Source organism: Nannobrachium achirus, assembly GCF_963921795.1.
Source record: "Nannobrachium achirus genome assembly, chromosome: 12".
In the NCBI taxonomy this organism is placed as follows: Eukaryota; Metazoa; Chordata; class Actinopteri; order Myctophiformes; family Myctophidae; genus Nannobrachium; species Nannobrachium achirus.
The window spans coordinates 35,059,449-35,080,495 of NC_137832.1; the positions used below are offsets into that span (position 1 = coordinate 35,059,449).

General features: G+C 40.9%; 2 protein-coding genes across 2 annotated transcripts; one reads left to right on the plus strand and one right to left on the minus strand.

Annotated features, from left to right (window-relative positions):
• The first annotated feature begins 25 nt into the window (after positions 1-25).
• Positions 26-5,843, plus strand: kctd10 (potassium channel tetramerization domain containing 10). The gene is made up of 7 exons (XM_080739549.1): positions 26-93; positions 2,089-2,302; positions 2,824-2,993; positions 3,294-3,380; positions 3,950-4,002; positions 4,117-4,312; positions 4,446-5,843. Exons 1-7 carry the CDS (start codon positions 91-93, stop codon positions 4,662-4,664), a joined length of 942 nt encoding a protein of 313 aa, XP_080595675.1. The 5' UTR covers positions 26-90; the 3' UTR covers positions 4,665-5,843.
• Positions 5,844-6,694: 851 nt separating this feature from the next.
• myo1ha (myosin IHa) lies at positions 6,695-20,354 on the minus strand (the record flags this gene model as incomplete). Its single annotated transcript, XM_080739540.1, has 31 exons — positions 20,220-20,354; positions 19,251-19,366; positions 18,549-18,747; positions 18,356-18,436; positions 18,028-18,207; positions 16,849-16,947; positions 16,637-16,750; positions 16,465-16,536; positions 16,212-16,331; positions 15,755-15,822; positions 14,153-14,258; positions 13,376-13,456; positions 12,974-13,065; positions 12,487-12,581; positions 12,149-12,195; positions 11,687-11,767; positions 10,893-10,998; positions 10,468-10,585; positions 10,253-10,366; positions 9,728-9,804; positions 9,575-9,643; positions 9,374-9,458; positions 9,050-9,212; positions 8,845-8,928; positions 8,566-8,659; positions 8,377-8,432; positions 8,027-8,162; positions 7,726-7,796; positions 7,181-7,278; positions 6,880-6,979; positions 6,695-6,721 (listed from the first exon to the last, which is right to left on the minus strand). The coding sequence occupies exons 1-31, from the start codon at positions 20,340-20,342 to the stop codon at positions 6,695-6,697; spliced, it is 3,072 nt and encodes a 1,023-aa protein (XP_080595666.1). The 5' UTR covers positions 20,343-20,354.
• Positions 20,355-21,047: the final 693 nt, after the last annotated feature.

Below are 21,047 nucleotides of genomic sequence, written 5' to 3' on the forward strand. Positions count from 1 at the left end.
TTTAGAAGTACGCAGTGCTGGACAGGAAGGAAGTGGGTGTTAGCTGGCTAATGTTAGCACGCTCACATTTCGGAGTCTGTTACGGGTTCTATGGTAAATAAATACACTTTCTTTCATAATGATTAGCCAAATACGAATACATTGCTAACGTTACATTGGCCAAACGGTCATTAGTTAGTTGTTTGTCTATTCCTTTTGTTTGGCCTTGTTCCTGTGAGCTAGGCAAATGCATTTTAACGTAAGTAAAGAAGTTTAGCTAGCTACGTTAGCTATGGAAAAATCATCATATCACTTAGTGATGTCATTGACATTAGTTATTACCATCATTATTATGGTCAAATATTACACAGGGCATAGACCAGTGCTTCTCAAACTTTGTCATGTCAAGGACCCCGAATTGACACTTAACCCGCGGACCCCCATTTGAAACCAGGGACTCCCATATAAGGGAATATTGTTTACAGCTCTAGCAGTGATTCTCAAGCATTTTCATTTTAAGGACCCCCCAATTTGACATTCAATTAGGCTACGAACCCCAATGGCATTTGTAAAATTGTATTGTAAAATCTAAAATCTGAGAGGGTAAAAATGGGTCCATTGGTTCCATTAGTTCACTCTTGAGTTACAGGCCCACTAGTGTCCATTTGGTTCCTCCTATCACTCATTTAGCTGGTGACCTCCTGGAACTCCTTCAAGGACCCCTAGGGGTTCCCGGACCCCCAGGGGGTAGGCCTTTAAACTCACCAACCTTGCAACATTTCGGAAAGCTTGATTCCTCCTTGTATCTGTCAAAGTATGGACAGGCCTTTACACTGGTGTGGTGTCTCTTTTGAATTATCCTCCTTGTATCTGCCGAGATTTTGTGCTTGTTGGAAATCAATTCAATTCAAAAAGGCTTTATAGGCATTAGGCATGAGAAAACATAAGTTTGTACTGCCAAACTAAAAGTGGAAATAAATGTAAGTCAAAATAAAGTATGTAAAGGGATAGAAATGATTTGTACTGACACAGAACTGTTACATTGCAAATGAGGGGAATCTAACTTGCAAAGCCATATGAATTTGCTGTCAGAAATAGTTAGCATATATCTCCATCCACATAGGAAAAGTTAGCTTGTTGTAAGTTTTTGCAAAGTTGTGTTTTTTTACAATTTAAACATTTAGCAGATTCTCTTAATCCAGGGCGATTTACTGTAAGCAAGGAAAACAAGGTAATAGCATCAAATGCATAGAAATGGTTGCCAAGAACCATCATCAGTCTAAACAGTAGAATATCCAAGATTTTCTTTGTTTCTATGTACAGAGGTCACTCTGTGTTCTGTTTGATAACCTTATCCTGTCATAACAGCTCACAAATCTTGCTGCTGTGTATTTAAAGTTGTACTATGTAACTTTTTTTATAAAACAAATCTTAAAATTCTCCTAACTATTAAATCACAAAAGTTTTAGAAGATCCGCGCCGTGAATTTCAGCCTGTAAAGCCTTCTCTATATGTAAACTGAGATCCTTGCCGTGGACCGGATCTCGCGCCAAAATTGCGTCATCACACTACCGGCCAATCACAGCGAGGGTTATACAACTGCCGGCCAATCACAGCGCATCTTGAAGTGGGGTCGCTATGGCAGCCATATTTGTTGTCGCCCGTTTGTACCATCCCTTCTCTAGGTAATTTCGCCTACCAGGCAGGGTGAAGGAGTCCGTATCTCTGGAATTACTGAACGCACAGGAACAAGGGACCCCTTAAAAGATAGATCTCAGCGAGGTGGAGGCAGACGCGGGGGTCTGAAGGTACGAAAAACGGACGAAAGACGCGGACGCGACCGCGGTTTGCTATAGGGCTAATGACCACTAGTTGGGCAACTTACACAGTATGGCTTTAAACTCTCCTTGGGTGATTGTGATCTGTGGGAAGTCTCTGATGTCTTGGTACACTCAACAGTCCCAGTTTAAAAATAATGCAGTGCACATAATGCACTTATGGGGGTGCAGGCAGACATTGAGTTGACCAGACTCAGGTGCCCACTCTTCCGGTTGCCTTTATGCATTTATACATTTCTGTCTAATTAAATATTCAATCAATCCATCGCAGGAAGAGATGTCAGGAGAGAGTGTTGTGAGCTCGGCGGTGCCGGCAGCTACAACCCGGACCACTTCCTTCAAGGGTTCCAGTCCCAGTTCCAAGTATGTGAAGTTGAATGTGGGTGGGGCGCTCTACTACACCACAATGCAGACGCTGACCAAACAGGACACCATGCTCAAGGCCATGTTCAGTGGAAGGATGGAGGTACTGACAGACAGCGAAGGTAGGTCCTGGTGGCTTTCTTTGTTTATGTTCAAACTAGAAAGTATAGGGTGGATATTAGGCATGTGCTAGCCTCGCGTAGCCACTAACCAGGCTTACTCATATGCGAAGAGAAAAGCCTGGGAGAGATATGAAGCAGAAAGAGTTCTAGGAGGTGGGGCTGAATTTTTCCGTATGTTGTCTTTTTTTCACAGTTCGGCGTCCGTGCAAACGTATTCCCCGCTGAAAAAAATCTGTTCTACTTCTCGTGATCCATCGGTTGCGCACGCAATATACAATATACAAACAAAAGCATTGACTCGGGCAACGTTACACCTATTAAGAGCGAGTTAAGAGCTACAATCTATTTGTTTGTTTCGCTGGGGGATGTAAACAAGACTGCAACGCATGACGTAACGTCCGTTAAACGCAGCACTTCTGCCACTTCAGCTAGAACCAACCGGAAGTCATATCGTGCCCAGGGTGGGCATGTGCTAACTCAAAGCAATCATTGAGCCGTCTGTCACTTGTTCACATACGCAGGATGGATCTTGATTGATCGTTGTGGGAAACACTTTGGGACGATCCTGAACTACCTTAGAGATGGGGCTGTGCCACTTCCAGACAGCAGAAGGGAAACGGAGGAGCTGCTCGCTGAAGCCAAGTATTATTTGGTCCAAGGCCTGGCTGATGAATGCACAGCTGCCTTACAGGTACAACCCCTTGTTTAAGAGGCCTTCTGTATGACTTTAACCACTTCCCCATCCATATTCTAAGGGGAACATTTACCAAAAATAGAGGATCTACAAGTAACAGTGTAACAGTAACAGTCTTGTTTGGTTTGAAGTGGTTAAGCATCTGTTCCATTATCTTCCACCAGGTGGCAACATTAGTCTGCCTCTACATTGCACTGGAACAAACAATACAAATGCATTCATTGTTTTCTGAATGTGTGATTTACAGCGACACATTTAGGAAAATAATAGAATTATTCTTATGATTTCTCCTCTTAGAACAAAGACACTTATGAGCCGTTTTGCAAAGTGCCTCTGGTGACATCATCTAAAGAAGAACAGAGGTTAATTGCAACTTCTAATAAGGTAAAGGCTTTTTACTTGCTACACCCAAACACCATGCAAACACATGCTTAACAGAGTATCACTAGCTATGACAGTGAACTCGTAGGACACAAGCAAACTCAAAACACACAGGAATGTGATAAATGTAAGCGATAAGTATATACAGAGGTAGTTTTATCTTTGTCATTCATGAAGGGAAAAAACTGTGAGAATTACTATATACATTTGTTTTTTGTTGTATGTTGCCTTTGTGCAATATCCTGTCTTTTATCTTGTGTACATATAGAAGAGCTTTCTGTTCTATAGAGGCTACTCTGCCGCAAGGTCAAGATGATAACAATAAGACTCATGTTGTATTAGGAAGGCTGGCAAAATCTGGTGTTTGTGAGGAAAGAGTCTACCCCATCTAATAGTTAATTATTAACCAATATTACTGTGAGATTACTTGCTTGCAAACATCAAACCAGACCAAGAGGGATTTGTGTATTCCTCTTTATAGATCTCACATGTTTTTCATGACAAATATTAGTGTAGTATAATTACCTTGGCAGTCTCCACTTCAGATTTCAAAACGCTTTTCTTTTCCACAGCCTACTGTCAAACTCCTGTATAACAGAAGCAACAACAAATATTCATACACGAGGTGAGACTTTTGTTTAGAGTTGTTTCTTATCTTGTAACTCTAAAGGAGGAATATAAGAGTATAACACTGCACTTTATCTTTACTGTCTTGTAAATATTTCCCTCTCTTGTGCAGCAATTCCGATGACAACATGCTTAAGAACATTGAGCTGTTTGACAAGCTGTCGCTGCGGTTTAACGGCCGTGTACTCTTTATCAAAGACGTGATTGGAGATGAGATCTGCTGCTGGTCATTTTATGGACAGGGACGCAAGATCGCTGAAGTATGTTGCACCTCCATTGTTTACGCCACAGAGAAAAAGCAGACAAAGGTAAAAAAAAAAAAAAAGTATATATATGTATAATCAATTCACAATCCATATTCTTGTTATGCCAACAAATGGTCCATGTCCTTTTTAAAAGGTAACAATTACATTCTTCATTCCTCTCACTACCTTGCTCTAGGTGGAGTTCCCTGAGGCACGAATCTATGAGGAGACTCTCAACATCCTCCTCTACGAGTCTCAGGATGGGAGGGGCCCAGACAATGCCCTGCTTGAGGCCACAGGGGGCGCTGCTGGACGCTCCCACCACCTGGATGAGGACGAGGAGCGAGAGCGCATCGAGAGAGTCCGTAGGATTCATATAAAACGACCTGACGACCGCACACACCACCACCAGTGACCTTCCTTCTCCCACCATGAGTTGCCCGACCCGTCAGCCCTGTGTCTCTGACCCTGGACACTCTTTGGAGCTCTGGTTCCCAAGCATTGGGACGGGACCCATTTGTGGGTTGTGGACACATTTTTATGGTTCCCTTAAATTCTTTTTGTTTCCTACATTTTGTTTTTAATTATTATTTATCAATATTTTCAAAAAGCATTCCCTAAAAAAGCAACATTTTAAGTAAAATCGGAGTAATTTCATGAATAAATAAAAATAAAGATCAAAGAAATTCTATGAATTAGAAAACAAATGTTTAAGTATTATGTGAAAATAGACGATCTACAAGCTCACAACAGTAGATCTGCCATTTTCACTAGTTTGGGTCCCGGGCAATTTTGCTTTTGGGTCGCGAGCTAAAGAGTTTGGGAACCACTGCTTTGGAGCATGCTTGTGCCTTACAAAACCCAGCACCTCTCTTTCACAACCACTCTCATCTTGATCAGCATTTTATGGGGTCTAATGCTGAGGGGAGATGGGTCATACAGTACTGTAGTTTGAAGTGGTGAAGTGATTTGTCTTCCTTTTTTGAGGGTGTTGCTGCTTGTCAGCTGATGTGTGTCTGTTATGTTGTCTGATAGACTTTGTTTTATTATATGTTTGTTAGTCACAACTTTCTATCACTGTACTCTGCTCACTGTTGGAATGCAGAAGTCTAAGATTTAGTTTACACTTCATCACACAGCTACATCTATGCGATACTTTTGATACAGTTAGAAGATATCATGGGTGGATGCAACATTTCAGAAAACTAATTGCATCATACCATTCCTTTTTTCCCTTTGATCAGATTTCCCGTTAATCCAGTGTCCTTTCATTCCACTAAAGTGATCATTTTAAAAGGACAGAACTTGAGCTGTGACCTGAGGTGTTAAGTGTATCAGGTTGATTGAGTGATGGATGCTGAGGTTGAAATGAATGGCTGAAACCAGAGACCTCCTACGCTGGCAGGAAGGGGATCCCTGTCTTGTACAAGCTTTTAACGGGGAGAGAAATTAGACCGGTCTTTCAACATAGCATTCATCAAAGAATGAACTGTTTGTACACAATAGGTTTGAATTGTGTCTCTTTTAACAGTCACAGTACTTGTAGGTCTACTGTACAGATGTGAACATATGTATGTTTTACAATATATTTATACATTATCACAAATAAATTTCTACAAACGTACTTTTGCTTGTTTTTAATTTGCAAATTCCCCCATTCATACGTAAACATACAACATTATGATACATATGGCTTCATTGTTCTGCAGTAAATCTTGCAATTTCAAATTCTTGAAATGCTTTCTGATTCTTAACGTGCACAGTCAAATCCTCACTGTTAATGTATCCACACCTGGCATGGTGTTCATCCCTTAACTATCTGAACCTTTACGTGGTGGAACACCTCCAACAGTGGTGGAAAGTACATCATTTTGAGGCACTTTCACTTTATTTCTACCTTCACTCCGATATCTCGGAGGCAGGCAACTTATTCGTTACTTTACAGATTTATTACAAAACCTACAGTTAAGCCCTATTTTATATTTTGGCTAATCGAAAATAGCTACTCATTGTGGGCTTGTAGATCTGCTCTTTTTGAAAACGTGAACATTATGAAAAATGTGAGTACTTTTATTTTTGTACTGTACTTAATGTCAATACTTTTACTCAAGTAACATTTTAAATACAGGCCTTTTACTTGTAACAGTATTTCTACATTGTGGTATTTCTACTTTTACTTCTGAAAAAAGCACTCATTCCATCACTGCCTTCTTATAGAAAAGTATGATAGATGATTGGGACTTTTGGCCCGAACATTTATAGATTAATTGTGAGGTATTCTGGTATTACTGAGGAATAAAAAAAGGCTCATTCAGGAGTTGAGTGGTGCTGATGTTTCTGGTCAGTTGTGCATCCTGTGAGCATGTCTATATGCCCCGTAGGGGTCTCCCCGGCCCTGATGAAATATGCAGGGCTTCTTATGTGTCCGTTTCAACCCTGCATGGGTCACCGCACCCTGGTCCGAGTGGACACCTGTAGCAGCATAGACAAATGTATAGATATATTATTCTTTTCATAACATTTCATCACAAAAAAAATAAAAAATGTTTAATTGAGAACAATGCATGCAACTCCATAAATCATACATCATGCAGTTCACAAAGCCAGCATCTTAGCAGAATATTACTCACCACCATCAAGTGTCCGTTCTTGGCCTTGTATGCCATGGGTTCCTGGCCAGTGCTGAAGTCCACAGCACTCTCTTTCCCTGCCTGAATTTCAATCTTGATGCTGAGAATTAATGCAAAAAACACATTTCAAATCAAAGTACTTGAACACTTTTAAGCCATATTATATACTTGGCTGTATGACAAATAGCTGATCAGCATATATATTACACACACACACACACACACACACACACACACACACACGCGCGCACACACACACACACACACACACACACATCTGGCACCCAATTTACAGACTAACCTGCCCTGAACCACTTTGATGGCATTCTGTTTGTTAGCAATTACACTGAGTTTGGTCAGAAACTCAAACAGGTGGTCACACTGCATTACAAGGTCCCCCTGAAACAAACAAAAATACAATAGTTTGAAATATTCCATAGCTATTATTACATTTTCGTAATAGAAAATGTTTTGATGCAGAAAACACATCTGGCTTCAAATGTTTATTTCAACTGAAGGAAAACATTTGCAATCTCCTGCTGGCTTTGATTTGTATGAAGGAATTTGGCATTTGTCCAACATCTTAGAATGGCACTGTTCTTATCAATGACAAATCACATATGTTAGGCTCTGGTCTTTTTCCAAATGAAAACACAGTGTACTTTTGTTTTGTTTAGTTCTTTACCTAATTAAGGCATTACTGTAAAGTATCATGTCATCATAATGTAAAGGTTGGGATGTTATATTTCTCTTTACCAAAATATTCTAGACTAGATCTAAACTAGACTTTCTTTTCTCTCATAAAAGTATCAATGCCACCCTGAAACTATATGTTATATTAGATACCTTCTGTTTAGGGTCTTCACACGTTATGTGGAATACAATGATGCCATCACTCAAGTTGCTCACTGAAACACCTGAAATGAGTGAAAAACAAATACTTTTCAGCACAACATAAAAAAAAAGAAAAGAATGCTTGATACAACGGCACAGTAAGATCTTTAGAGTTAGTTCAACTCAGAGGAGTGTGCAAATGGAATCAAACTATTACGGGTCCATTTGATTCCATGTGTACAATCTTCTGATTCTGAATTAAATGAACACATGGATTTTACTGTGTGATGAACGACCTTGATATTTGATTGACCTTTGAGAGAGGTGTACAGGATTCTCTGTTTGACCTTGGCATCGTCTATCACGTAAGCAGCAGTCTGAGTGAGGATGAGCTGTCGCGGGCGTGGTTTGAAACCATTCCTGTCATACTTTATCACTGGGACACTGTACTGCAGAAACACACAGTCCAAGGCACAATGTTGTATTTGATGCAGTGTCGTTTTAGGTTGTTGTAACTCATCGATAATGTAGCAGTGGTTCTCAAACCTTTTCAAATCAAGGACCCCCATGAATGAGGGTCCATTTGTTTCCATTTTTACCCCACTTTGAGAACCACTGGATTAATCAAAACACTCAAAGGTAAAATGTGAATCTCTCATCTACCTTGATACGTTCATTCCGAATCATCGGCAGGACTCTTGGGTCTATGTCTTGTTCACCTAAAAATGCAATAAAATTAAAAAATAAAATAATAATAATAATAATATATAATTGTGTTGGTGGGTGGGTGACTGTGCACGCAGAAAGATTCAATAAAAATGTAGCTGCGCATAAATATCTGCCAACACTTACTGATTCTAGTGTCCACAAATGGCTGAGCAACACTTGGTGGATAGCTCTCCTTTTTACCCTTGAAGATGGCACTTGTAATGGTCTTCAGTTGAATCTGAAAGGATAGATGTACTGATTTTTACTTAAGTAAAATTAGCAATATCACAATACTGTAAAAACATTGTTACATTTATCTCAAATGTTTACTTAAGTACAGTACTTGAGTAAATATATTTACTTTCTACCACTGGTTTCTATAGTAAATCACTAACTAAGTGTTTTTACACAGTACAGTATTACCTGTGCTTTTCTCTGAGGTGTAATCCCTCTCACATACTTCCTCACCATGGTGCGAGTGTGGAGAGCACGCAGCAATTCTGAAGTCTAGGTGAGCAAATAAGAAATAATGAAAAGTCAACAATACACTGAAAATAAATGAAAAGTGGACATTTTTAATTTCAAGTGAACTGAAATTATTTAAAAAAAACTATATCAATATCCATACCTCTGTTAAAACAGGCGGGGGGGTTTGCCAGGTGGTTTTATCAAGAACCGTTTTTGGCAGACTGTCTTTCAGTCTGTTCAGGTAATTCTGTCTCACAAAGGCCAGATATTCAGAATTGTCTGTGGGTTTTGCTTGTCCTCTCGTCATGTATCCTTTGATAAATCTGAAGTGATAGTTAAATAGTGTATTCGTGAAAAGCCTCACACAACTTTTAAAAAAGAGATCTCTGGTGTCAAATCACTACCCAGTAAAATAAATGTTTAATAAAATAAAATGGAACCTTATGGGTTTTAGTTAAATTGACAATCTTTTCGGTGCACTTACTGCCTGATGACTTTGACAGCCCAGGCTCTCCTCTCTTTCTCCTTCCTAGCTTGTACTCCTCTCCAACAATTCTCAATCTTTGTGGCTAAGGAATTGTGAATATTATAGAATACATGTCATTTTTCTGTACTAAAAATGCCTAGAAGAGATTTGCTCTTATTATAAAGAATTTGCCACATACAGTAGGATTTAGTCATTTACCAGCTTCTTTCTGTTTTCGGAATTCTGCTTTTCCCCTGTATCCTTTATACTTGGCTTGGAGCCGTGTCGCTGCAATTTCAGTATCTGGTATTACAATTACAGTGAATATAATAAACTGAAAGAAAAAAATATTTGCAGTTGATTTGCACTCACCCAGCTCATGTTTACATCTTTCAAAGGCATCTTCTGTGGCAAAAAGTGTCCTGGCATGACGAATAAATATTTTGGTTCTATATCAAAAGCAAAAAGAGGATGGTTACTATCAGCATGCATTCGCAAGACATTCATACTGCAATTTAGACCAGTGGTTCTCAACCTGTGGGTCGGGACCCAGATGATTGACTTAATGTGCAACATTGTTTTCTCCCTCAACAGTAATCAAACCAACATAAAGTTTAAGTGTATAGACTATAGAGGGTATCTGCACATTGCTAAAGTGACAATTTTAAGGACATTTTAATACATCTAAAATGACAAATTAAACAAGGGCCAAATTGTCAGGCAGAAATTGTGAAAATAGCCGATCTACATGCTCACAACGCCTCACGTTGCGAGGCGTTTTGAGCATGTAGATCTGCTATTTTCACAATAGAACCGTGTCATATAAAATGGGATTATTTTGGGGGTTGTGGCCTGAAAAGGTTGAGAACCACTGATTTAGAGAGTAGCTTCTCTCACCGTCCCATTTTGTACTCATTGTCCAAGAAGCCCAGATGCTGCACCAGGACCTCCACTCCGTCAGCCGGTAACCCTCTCCAATGTGGCCAGGTGGCGGGACAGAGCGGTTTGTACCTGTGAGACCCCACCAAACACCCACAAATCAATGCCTGACTAAATCAAGCCGGACAAGAACATCACATCCACACCACATTCGCACAAAACCTTCACTCTACCTCTGTAAGAAGACCTCGTATTTGCGTCGATAAGCGAAACCAGCACGCCGGACCCTGAGATGCTCCATCAGTCCCAGATATTTCACTTGGTGCCTAATTAGTGCTTCATCTAACCGTCCTGAGGTGTGTGTGTGTGTGTGTGTGTGTGTGTGTGTGTGTGTGTGTGTGTGTGTGTGTGTGTGTGTGTGTGTGTGTGTGTGTGTGTGTGTGTGTGTGTGTGTGTGTGTGTGTGTGTGTGTGTGTGTGTGTGTGTGTGTGTGTGTGTGTGTGCGTGTGTGTGAGAGAGAAAGAGAGAGAGAGAGAAAGAGAGAAAGAAAGAAAGAAGCCGAAACAAACAGCAGAAAGTGGTAGAAATACATATCAGTTTAAAGTGGCTCCAAACGGTAGCTATATGGTTTAACATTCCAGCCCCCATGTTGCAGTACCTGGCTGCTTGGTCTCGTTGGACTTTAGACAGCGGACGTACCAGGCCTCCTTAGCCATCAGGATCTCTGTCAGCTTCAGCAGACTGCTCTTGAACTGGGTTGACACCTGCAAACACAAACTGGGGGTTAAAATCCCTAAAATGATCTGTCAAATACACACAATTTACACAAAACTGATTGTGACAGGGAGAAACTGTAAGCTACGTCCTCTTTTTTTTCCATGTTTAGTGTAAATAATGACAAAGAAAAATGTGATGGCTGTCAGAGTTATAGGGCTGTATTTTGATTGTCTTAAGTACCAGCTCTTATGCCTTAACTTGAAGGCCTGTCCATACTGTCTCCGACCCCTAACCTTTCGCCGGAGACGACGTGTTCGTATATGTGTGTGTGTACAACTTTCTGACGTGCAGCTTTCCGAACTCTAATTCGGGGTAATGCTTTTCAGAAGTCGCGACTTGCGAGTGACGTCATTTTGTAGTTGAACTGGACCTTTCTGACGAAAGGTTTGGTGGTCGGAGACAGTATGGACAGGCCTTTAAGTTAAGGCATAAGAGCTGGTACTTAGACAATCAAAATAGAGCCCATTATATTCACAGTAAAATCCTTAGTGTTAATTTATCCATGTGTAACTCTGAGAATATACAATACAAACGTAACCAAATTGACCCATTTAGTTACATTTGTACACTCTGCTTTTACAGTGTATGCATGGTTTAGAATTCTGTGTGGCATTGTCGCAGTCTAATAACACTATCAGTGTTTATGAGGATGTTTGTTGCTGCATGGATGCTCACTGTTTCTGGTCTCCTCCTGCTCTCTGCATCCGAGGTAGAGAAGCATTCTCTCACTATGCCATTCTTAGATTGACACATTAGCTACAGAAAGCAGGGTTAACAGGAACACACACAGAGGTTATCAGATATCTCTTCCGGCATTCGAACAATACTGGCAAGCCACAAATTAACTCACGCAGGCACACACGCACACACACACACGCACACACTCACACACGCACACGCACGCACGCACGCACGCACGCACACACACGCATGCACGCACACACACACACACAGGCATACAAACAAATTATATTAAGTTGATACTCAAGGGTCATTTACCACATTTACTGCATTCCCCTCCTGTATTATTTACAGTAAGTCTACAAGATGGTTAATAATTAAGGAACCAATTGAAAGGAATACGCTCTCAACTCCCATTCCTCACAGTAATAGACAGATAGAATCGTGAGAACTTACTTCTTTTATGTTTCTATACAACAGATCATTGTTTTTGTCCAGGAAACCTAGACGGACAGTTTGAACAAAAACAAAATAGATTTAGGACGTGAGCAGCTATTTGTCAGTGAAACCCTATTTTGGGCATGTCATTATAAGCAAAAAATGTCAAAGCATTTCCATAAAATGTCTTAACATTCCAAGAAATTCCATTGATTTTCAGAAATAGCGAAAAGTGCAGATCTACAGTCTCACAGTGAAACGTTGTGAGCTTGTAGACCGGCTATATACGCTATTAGAAATAGGGCTTAAGAGGTTAAGGACCAAGCAACAGGGCCTGAGATTGAGGTTTCTTTTACCCACAACGCAGTAGGTCACCTCCCCAGCGTAATGCAGGAGACGGAAGTCTCCCCTCTCCAGAGTCTTACGTGTCATCTTGTCAGCCAGCTTGTGCCTGCAGTCAATGGGGCAGAGAGAGAATGGAGGGATGCAGAGTGAGAAGCATCAAGGACAGAGTCCTACTGTGTCAGCTCACTGTGGGTGAGACAAGCCATCAGTCAGCAGAATGATTACAGATTTGGACCTGAGAGCTAAGAGGATCTCAAGTTTTGAATTACGTGGTAGTACTGAGATGGGCATTGTATTTAACTAATGTAATTGGTAGATGGCCAAATGTACAACACGGGGGTAACAAACATTTTCAAAATGATATGGTATATACTGTAATATGAATGTACAAGTACTGTATGTCCATGTCGTTTTGGCTTCTCAGCTAATACACCCTCCTGATGGATGTCTGATATAGAGCAAGTCTTTTGTACAGTTTATAGAGAATATTCTACTCACGTGACAAAGTGAGGATGACTGCCCATCTTCTCCTCCAGTCTCTCCAGAAAGGTGAGGTCGGATGCATTTCCTGGCCTGAGACACTCCTCATCCTACAGCACAGGTAAAACAGATGGATGGAACCTTGTTGCAAAGTATCATTTGACTTTCCTGAAGAGACAGAGTATGTTGGTTGAAAATGACAAAGGTGATGATTAGAATTTAGGTCACGGTCAAAACGAGACTGGATCGGTAGGATCTGCCTGAAGAAATGATTACATTTTGTGGCAAAATGATCAGGTCATAGATCACACCCAAGTTTATTTTATTTATTTTGTATCATTGTTTTCATACAAATGATGTATTCAGCACCTGAACTATTGTACCGGATGAAAGTCATAGTTTCATTTCCTCAGTACACACCAGTATCGAAATGATGCCTCTGTGCTTCTCTTCTACAAGGTCACAGATGATCTTGTTGTTGAAGTACTGCACTGGCTCCCACTGGAGGATGGCAAATAAAATCACAATGAAGCAGTTTTAAGGAATGATGCACACAACCAATGGCTAATTATCAGTACTCGTTAATTTTACCCAGGGGTGTTGCACCAAATTCTGGGTGCAAGGATTCACTGCAGGCCCCCCATGAATGTTCTTCATAGGGGGGGGGGGGTTTAACCCATTTAGACTGGGAACACATTATTTTGTGCTTTAACTATTGAAAAATAGCAGATATACAAGCTCACTGCACGGCACAGAGTGCCGCGCTGCAAGTTTGTAGATTTGCTAGTTTTGAAAAATCTTGAAAATGTGTGCAAGTCTTTGAATACGTTTTTTTTAAAAAGCTATGTTTCTATGTCAGTGGTGCTCAAACCTTTTCATGTTAAGGACCCCCAACATGATATGTATTTGGCCATGAAAACCCATCTCAAAATATTTAGTTCCTGCCTGGGACCCCCCAGAAGCAAAATTTGAGTTACAAATGTTTGCTTAAAAAATACATATATTCAAAGATTTTGCACACATTTTCACGACTTTTCAAAAATAGCAGATATACAAGCTTGCAGCACAGCTCCGAGCTTGTATATCTGCTATTTTTCAATAGCTAAAGTATAATATAATTAAGGCCCCTCCCTCCACCTTTGGCCCTAGTAACTCAGTCCCACTTACCCACCCCCCTTGTGACGCCTCTGATTTTACCTCAATACCCTCAGCCTCATACTCCTCTTGCTCAGCCTTGAGTGTCAGCTGGATGAAGAGCTGCTGCAGCTTCTCATTACAGTAGTTTATACAGAACTGCTCAAAGCTGAATGGAAACAAGTAAAGACAAATAGGCAAATCTCAGTTTCAGTGCGGTTATTCATAAGTAGAACAAAATAGTGAGCATTAAATTAAAAGAGTTTAAAGATTAAACAAGTTCTATGAATTCTTCCTGACAGCCAGATGCAGTGCATAAAGGACGACTTTGCCACTTTTCAACCTATCTTCATATAAGTCCTCACTAATTATGTTCATAATAATGTGTTACTCTTTAGCAGTTGTTCCCAGTAGAAACCCATCATCTTGTTGCGACCGTCAGGTCGCAGTTACTATCAAAACCTCGACCAGCTGTCCGTCTGTCAGTCTGTCACGCGTCACACTTTTGCCCTGCTCATATCTCCGCAACCGTTGCCCCGATCCATGCCAAATTTTGCACACACACTCCTTGCCTGCCAAACCACAACCTCCACATCACATGCCCCTCTTCTAGCGCCACCATGAGGCCGATTCTTGCAAAACACATTTTTGGACACTGCTCCTACAACTTTTGCCCTAAAATCACACAAATCGGTACACAGTATGTCTACACTCATCTCTTCAACATGGATCTGTCCCATTTAGCGCCACCTTCAGGCTGATTTTTTAAAACACATTTTTGGACACTACTCCTACAGATTTTGCCCTAAAATCACGCAAATCGGTACACAGTATGTCTACACTCATCTCATCAACATGGATCTGTCCCATATAGCGCCACCATCAGGCCCATTTTTTCAAACACATTTTTGGACACTGCTCCTACAAATTTTGCCCTCAAATCGCGCAAATCGCTACACAGTATGTCTACACATACTGTGTAGCAGTGTCCAAAAATGTGTTCAAACACATTTTTGGACACTGCTCCCACAGATTTTGCCCTAAAATCACGCAAATCGGTACACAGTATGTCTACACTCATCTCATCAACATGGATCTGTCCCATATAGCGCCACCATCAGGCCGATTTTTTCAAACACATTTTTGGACACTGCTCCTACACATTTTGGCCTAAAATCACGCTGCGACCTGACGGTCGCTTATCTCCCGATTAGGGAGATACAATGGCTTCCACTTTAACATTGCAACTTTTCAGGAATAGAAAACCTACATTTTCTATTAGCATTGATTCCCCATCGATGATGTCACAAGATGATGGGTTTCTGAAATTCTGAGCTGCCCACAGCCTTCCTCTGAGACACAGACCAAGTAGAAAAAAAGAATGCTATTTTATCACGAACATTAGTGAGGACCAATTATATGAAGATAGGTTGAAAAGTGGTGAAATCGTCCTTTAACACTGGGTAATATACATATACGGTACATCTCATGTGCACAAGACGGACGTCACCCAGTGTTAAGCACTGCAGTGTCAAGCATATCACCACAGTAAGTCAGGAAGAATGCAATAGAACTAGCACATTATGGCCAACAGGCAAATGAAGAACCTTGATAAAGGCTGTGCAGGTCAGAATGTGAGGTAAATAATGGGTGGACATAACCTACCTGTTTACGTAGAAAACCTCAAAGCCATATATGTCAAGAAGCCCTATAACAGTTTTCTTTGAGGGGTCCTAACAGAAAATGACACCAAAAGACTCAATCAATGGTCATAAGAAGGCAGGCAATACATAGGCCTTTATATTCATTGATTACATTCTATTTACAATTATAGTTAAGTTACAGTTATTAACTTCGTACGTACGCACGCAAGCAAGACACACACACACACACACACACACACACACACACACACACACACACACACACACACACACACACACACACACACACACACACACACACACACACACACACACACACACACACACACACACACACACACAAACAAACAAACAAAACGTGTGATTGTGGCAACACTTTTCCCTGTTGAAATTACATGTTTGGTTGAGGGAATCAGTTGGAGAGTGTCAAGTATATATTAGCCTTTAATTCTCCTCACCTTATTCTCCAGTGATTCATTGATCCTATTGACCAGCCAGGTGAAGGTCCGTCCATAAATTGCTTTGGCCAGGGCATCCCTGGCATAGATGGCATGGTCTATTGTGAAGGGGCTGAGGACCTTTACAGTTCAAGGAGACAATGTGTTTTAAATGAGGAATGACACTGAATGTTAAACGAAGTTAGTCCATGTTAGTTTTTAGTGGAGCTACGACAGACACAACCAATCTTTGTCAACTTGCCGAGACTGTCACCTGGTCTATCTTGGCTTCAATCTTCCTGTAAGTTAGTCCCTCTTGGAGCATTTGTGGATTAACTCCTAGTAGCTATAGAGCAAAATGACACAAGATGTTCTTAAATAAACACAAAACAATATTTTGTTATGATGCCTAATATCTGAGAAATGACTTTATACTGTAGGCTTACTGTTGAGACCCAACCCAGCTCTGCATTGTTGTCCAAGGTGGCATAGCCTTTGCTATTAGACTCAAATTCAACATTCCCTAAGTGGAGAACACTTGCAGCGATGCCAAAGAGGTGCTGCACAGAAATAAATATTAGTAAACCGCTTCATAAATAGTGGGAAAAGTGATCAATTGAAAACACACAACAACAGCATCTGCTAGTATTCAACTTACATTTATGTTACTCTCATCAAAGTCAATGACCTGCAGTGCATTTTTGACCGTCTTCCAGTCATTTTTGTCGTTGATGGAAGCCACAGTGGCACACTGCCCCTGCCAGGAACAAAAGCATGCATAGTAACAGATGAAACTGGGTCCATAGCAGTGTTAAGAAGAGAGAGAACATACTGTAACACAAAAAAGCATATTCCTATTTAACTTCTCTTCACTGGTTGCATGACTACTTTACTCTTCTACTCATTATATTTAAGGCACTTCGCACTTGCAAATAGGAGCCCTCGCTCCTAATTACATTTGTGAGTTATTAACCCCATGGCTTTTGAGCCTGTGTGCAGGAATTATCTGCTTGAGGAGCTAAATCTTCTTTAAAGTCACTTCTTAACACATACTTGTATCAAAAGGCTTCTTCATACATTGTCACCCACAGCCACAACTAGAGGGAGCAGCCACGATCTGATACTACCCAATTTTAGAACAAATATGGGTTTGGGACATGGTAGTAATTCTATTACTCTTCCACCAAAATGTGGAATTCCCTGACGTCCATTAAAAGATATACAGTAAATCACTGGTTTCTTTCCAAATTTGCTTGAAAAAACTATCATGAGACCACAGGGGGATGTAAATGCATATTCCTAAGAAAAGGAGGTGTCATTCACTGTCGCCATTTTCCCTTTTTCTACTTTGTATGTAATGTTTTATATTAGTTTATGACATGCATTATCGTGTACTTTTTGTATGCTATGTTGACAAATTGAATACATAGGACCACAATGCAAACAAGTCCCAGGACTTTTTTCTGTTATCCTTTTAACCTTAATGTCTGACTGTACGTTATGCTGTTTACATTTCAAATAAAGTATTCAATCACTCAATCAATCAATCAAAACCTCTATAGAAATAATGTATAGAACTCCAAAACAACTCTCACAGCGTAATCCAGGGAGGACTGCCCTAACTGTACTGTTCTGCTTACTGTAAGGGATCATTTTAAATGATTACTTCAATTGATTAAATATATTGTAATAACTAATAATAGATCAGGAATGCGACAATAAATAAACAATCTCCATTAATTTCTAGACTTCACGAAGTGAGTAATTGATAGGAAAATATATATTTTTTTGGGGGGTGAACTACCCCTTTAATCAAGAGTTTAGTTGTTGCACACACTTGTGTTAGGTAGTAGTAATGCTGGCAGTCTCTCTCTAGGCCCAGCTGGCGAAGCAAGTCATCCGTTCCTCCTTCCACCAGCTGGTAGAATATGTGGAAGTTCCTTTCTCCATGATTCTGATGCACCACCCTGGACTTCTCCAGCAGGTAGTTCAGGATATGACCTCCTACCGCATCCCCCTGCAAGCAGCATCACTCAAAAGCTTCATTTGACCAACTATATTTGTTGTATGTCTGTGTCACTCTTTCTGGTAATAAAGTATAAATTAGCCTTAATGTGAAAAACTACAACTAAGCAATAGGACTACAAACTACTCTTGGCCCTTACCTGGCTGTCAAACTGAATGTCCATATACTTCCCAAACCGACTTGAGTTGTCATTCTTCAGTGTTTTTGCATTGCCAAAAGCCTGAAGGGAGACACAAGTATGTATGAGTAGAGTGGTGGTATAAGTATACAGAGTATGGCATGCTGTCTACGCTAGTCCTTAAATGAATGCGAAATAAAGGCAACAATCAGACCTCTAAGACAGGGTTGGACATTAGCATTCTGTCCCTGACTGTATCAAGCAGAGTGGTACTGGGACAGCTGATGGCATAGTATTGTAGAATCTTCTTGGAGGCCTCTGTTTTCCCTGCCCCACTCTCACCCGAGATGAGGATGAAGTGATTGTTGAAATCTGTGCGCATAGTGTGGTAGGCATTGTCTGCGAGGGCGTAGCTGTAGCAAAACAAATCAAATCAAACTCAATGATTCACAGGAAAGCCTAGAGAGCAGTTGAGTTGTTCCCAAAACTTCTCTGGTCGAGACCCAAAAGCGAGATTAGACATTTGCCCTGGACCCAAACTAGCGAAAATAGCAGATCTACAAGCGCACAACAAGTTTGCGAGCTTGGATATCGTCTTTTTGGATATCGCCTTTCTTTTCTTTTCACTACTTCTTGATTATAATTATATATTATTCATGGAATTTCTTGTTTGTTTGTTTGTTTTAAAATGTATGAAAAGATTTTAAAAAGAATTATAAAACAAAAAAAAGAAACGTACAGTATATATATATTTTCTTACAAGGGATTTTTACTTGAGTCTTGACCCATAAAAATTGGTCCATGACCCACAAATGGGTCCCGAACCACTGTTTGGGAACCACTGCTAGAGAACATGAGTTATTACGATGACACGCACAGAAATATACATACTGCATCTAACATGCACTACACTTACATATGTGGTGGAAGCTCAAAAAAGTTGATACCCATGTAGAGAGCCATCTGTTTCTTATTGTAGATATCCAGCTCTTTGTAGGGGTTGACAGACACCACCAGAGTTCCAATATAGGTCTATCAATACAGTAAAATAGAGTTTTTAAAAGTGGTTTAACATATGATGTACATGCAGTGTAGGACCAGTAAGACTCCCTAATCGGGAGATAAGCGACCGTAGGTCACTTATCTCCACAAATAGAGCAAAAATTTGTTTTTCCAAAATATTCCTGAGCATGTTGATGACATGAGTGTAGACATACTGTGTAGTGATTTTCGTGATTTTAGGGCAAAATCTGAATCGGCCTCATGGTGGCGCTAGAGGGCCATGTGAGAAATGAGGGGTGGGGTCTCCGCGCCGCCAAGGTGGACGAATAGGTACCGGCCCCGGCTCTCCCGGTCGCTCCTAGCCCGAGTTAAGGCATTTTATGTGAGCTGCAGTGGCAGGGGGTCCTCCACTGGGGGCGCCACCACTTTTGCATCCGTTCTGGAGCACCAGGAGTGGGTGGTCCCCGGGAATGCCCCGTGAGCAGCCCCGTTGGGGTGGTCATTTGGTAATTTTTGCACATGTGCTCATTTTTTACACTTGGGGGTCCCCGAGGGAGCTGGGGGTCCCTGGAGCTCCGGGGGTCCTTGGAGGTTGTAGTTTGGCAGGTAAGGAGTGTGTGTGCAAAATCTGGCATGGATCGGGGCAACGGTTGCGGAGATATGAGCAGGGCAAAAGTGTGACGTGTGACGTGTGTGACGGACGGACGGACGGACGGACGGACACCTCGAGCAGCTTTCTGTAGTAAGTGCGACCTACGGTCGCAACAACAATGTACTTCAATGTACACTTGCCAAAAATAATGATTTTCAGTTGATAACCATTTTCAGCAAGCAGGTTCTACACCAATGTGTAAATTGGAAAATAGTAATTTCCCTGACGCACATAGATGAGGTCTCCATTGAAGCGTTTCTTCAGGTTGTTGAAGAAGGACGTCTCTGTAGTCTCATCTAGGAGGACAAAGTCTTGGAGGCCCACTCGGTCCCTGGCAATAAGGGCCCCTTCCATATCCAGCTGACCCTGGGCAACAAACATGTTAAAAAGGTAATTACAAGGCCTAAGCCACCAGAGTAAATCAACCACTTTAACCCCCTATTCTTACTGTAGACTGTATACCTTTTTCCTTCTACACCAAATCTCTTCACCAAAAATAGCTGATCTAACAAGCTCACAATGCAGATCCTGTGAGCTTGTAGATCAGCTATTTTTGGAATGTTCTGCCAGGATAGGAATGCTGGGGTTCAAGTGGTTAAAAAGGCTCTACTCTGGGGGCACCCGCTGGCCTACCGGTTCAGGCGCATACCACATAGACTCGGTGTAGCCTGACAGTGTGTCTCTGGTTCGATTCCTGATCCCAACCAACTTTACGTGTCTCTCCCCATTTCCTGTCAGTCTACTGTCCTATCAATAAAGGCATATAAAGCCCCCACACACACACACACACACACACACACACACACACACACACACACACACACATAAAGGTTTATTCTGAATGTCTGAATTACAGAATCATTTAGTATATGTATTCCTATAATTATTATTACAGATAATAAACAGTTTAGGTTGCTGAACATAATTGAATTCCTCATTCCTTCCTGCTTCTGATATTCAAAATTCTCAGACATGTATTTTTGATAAATGTGTCTGGATGAGTGAATAGATGGCACCATAGGGGAGAACTCGGTTGAGAAAGCAGCAGCAAAAGCGCAA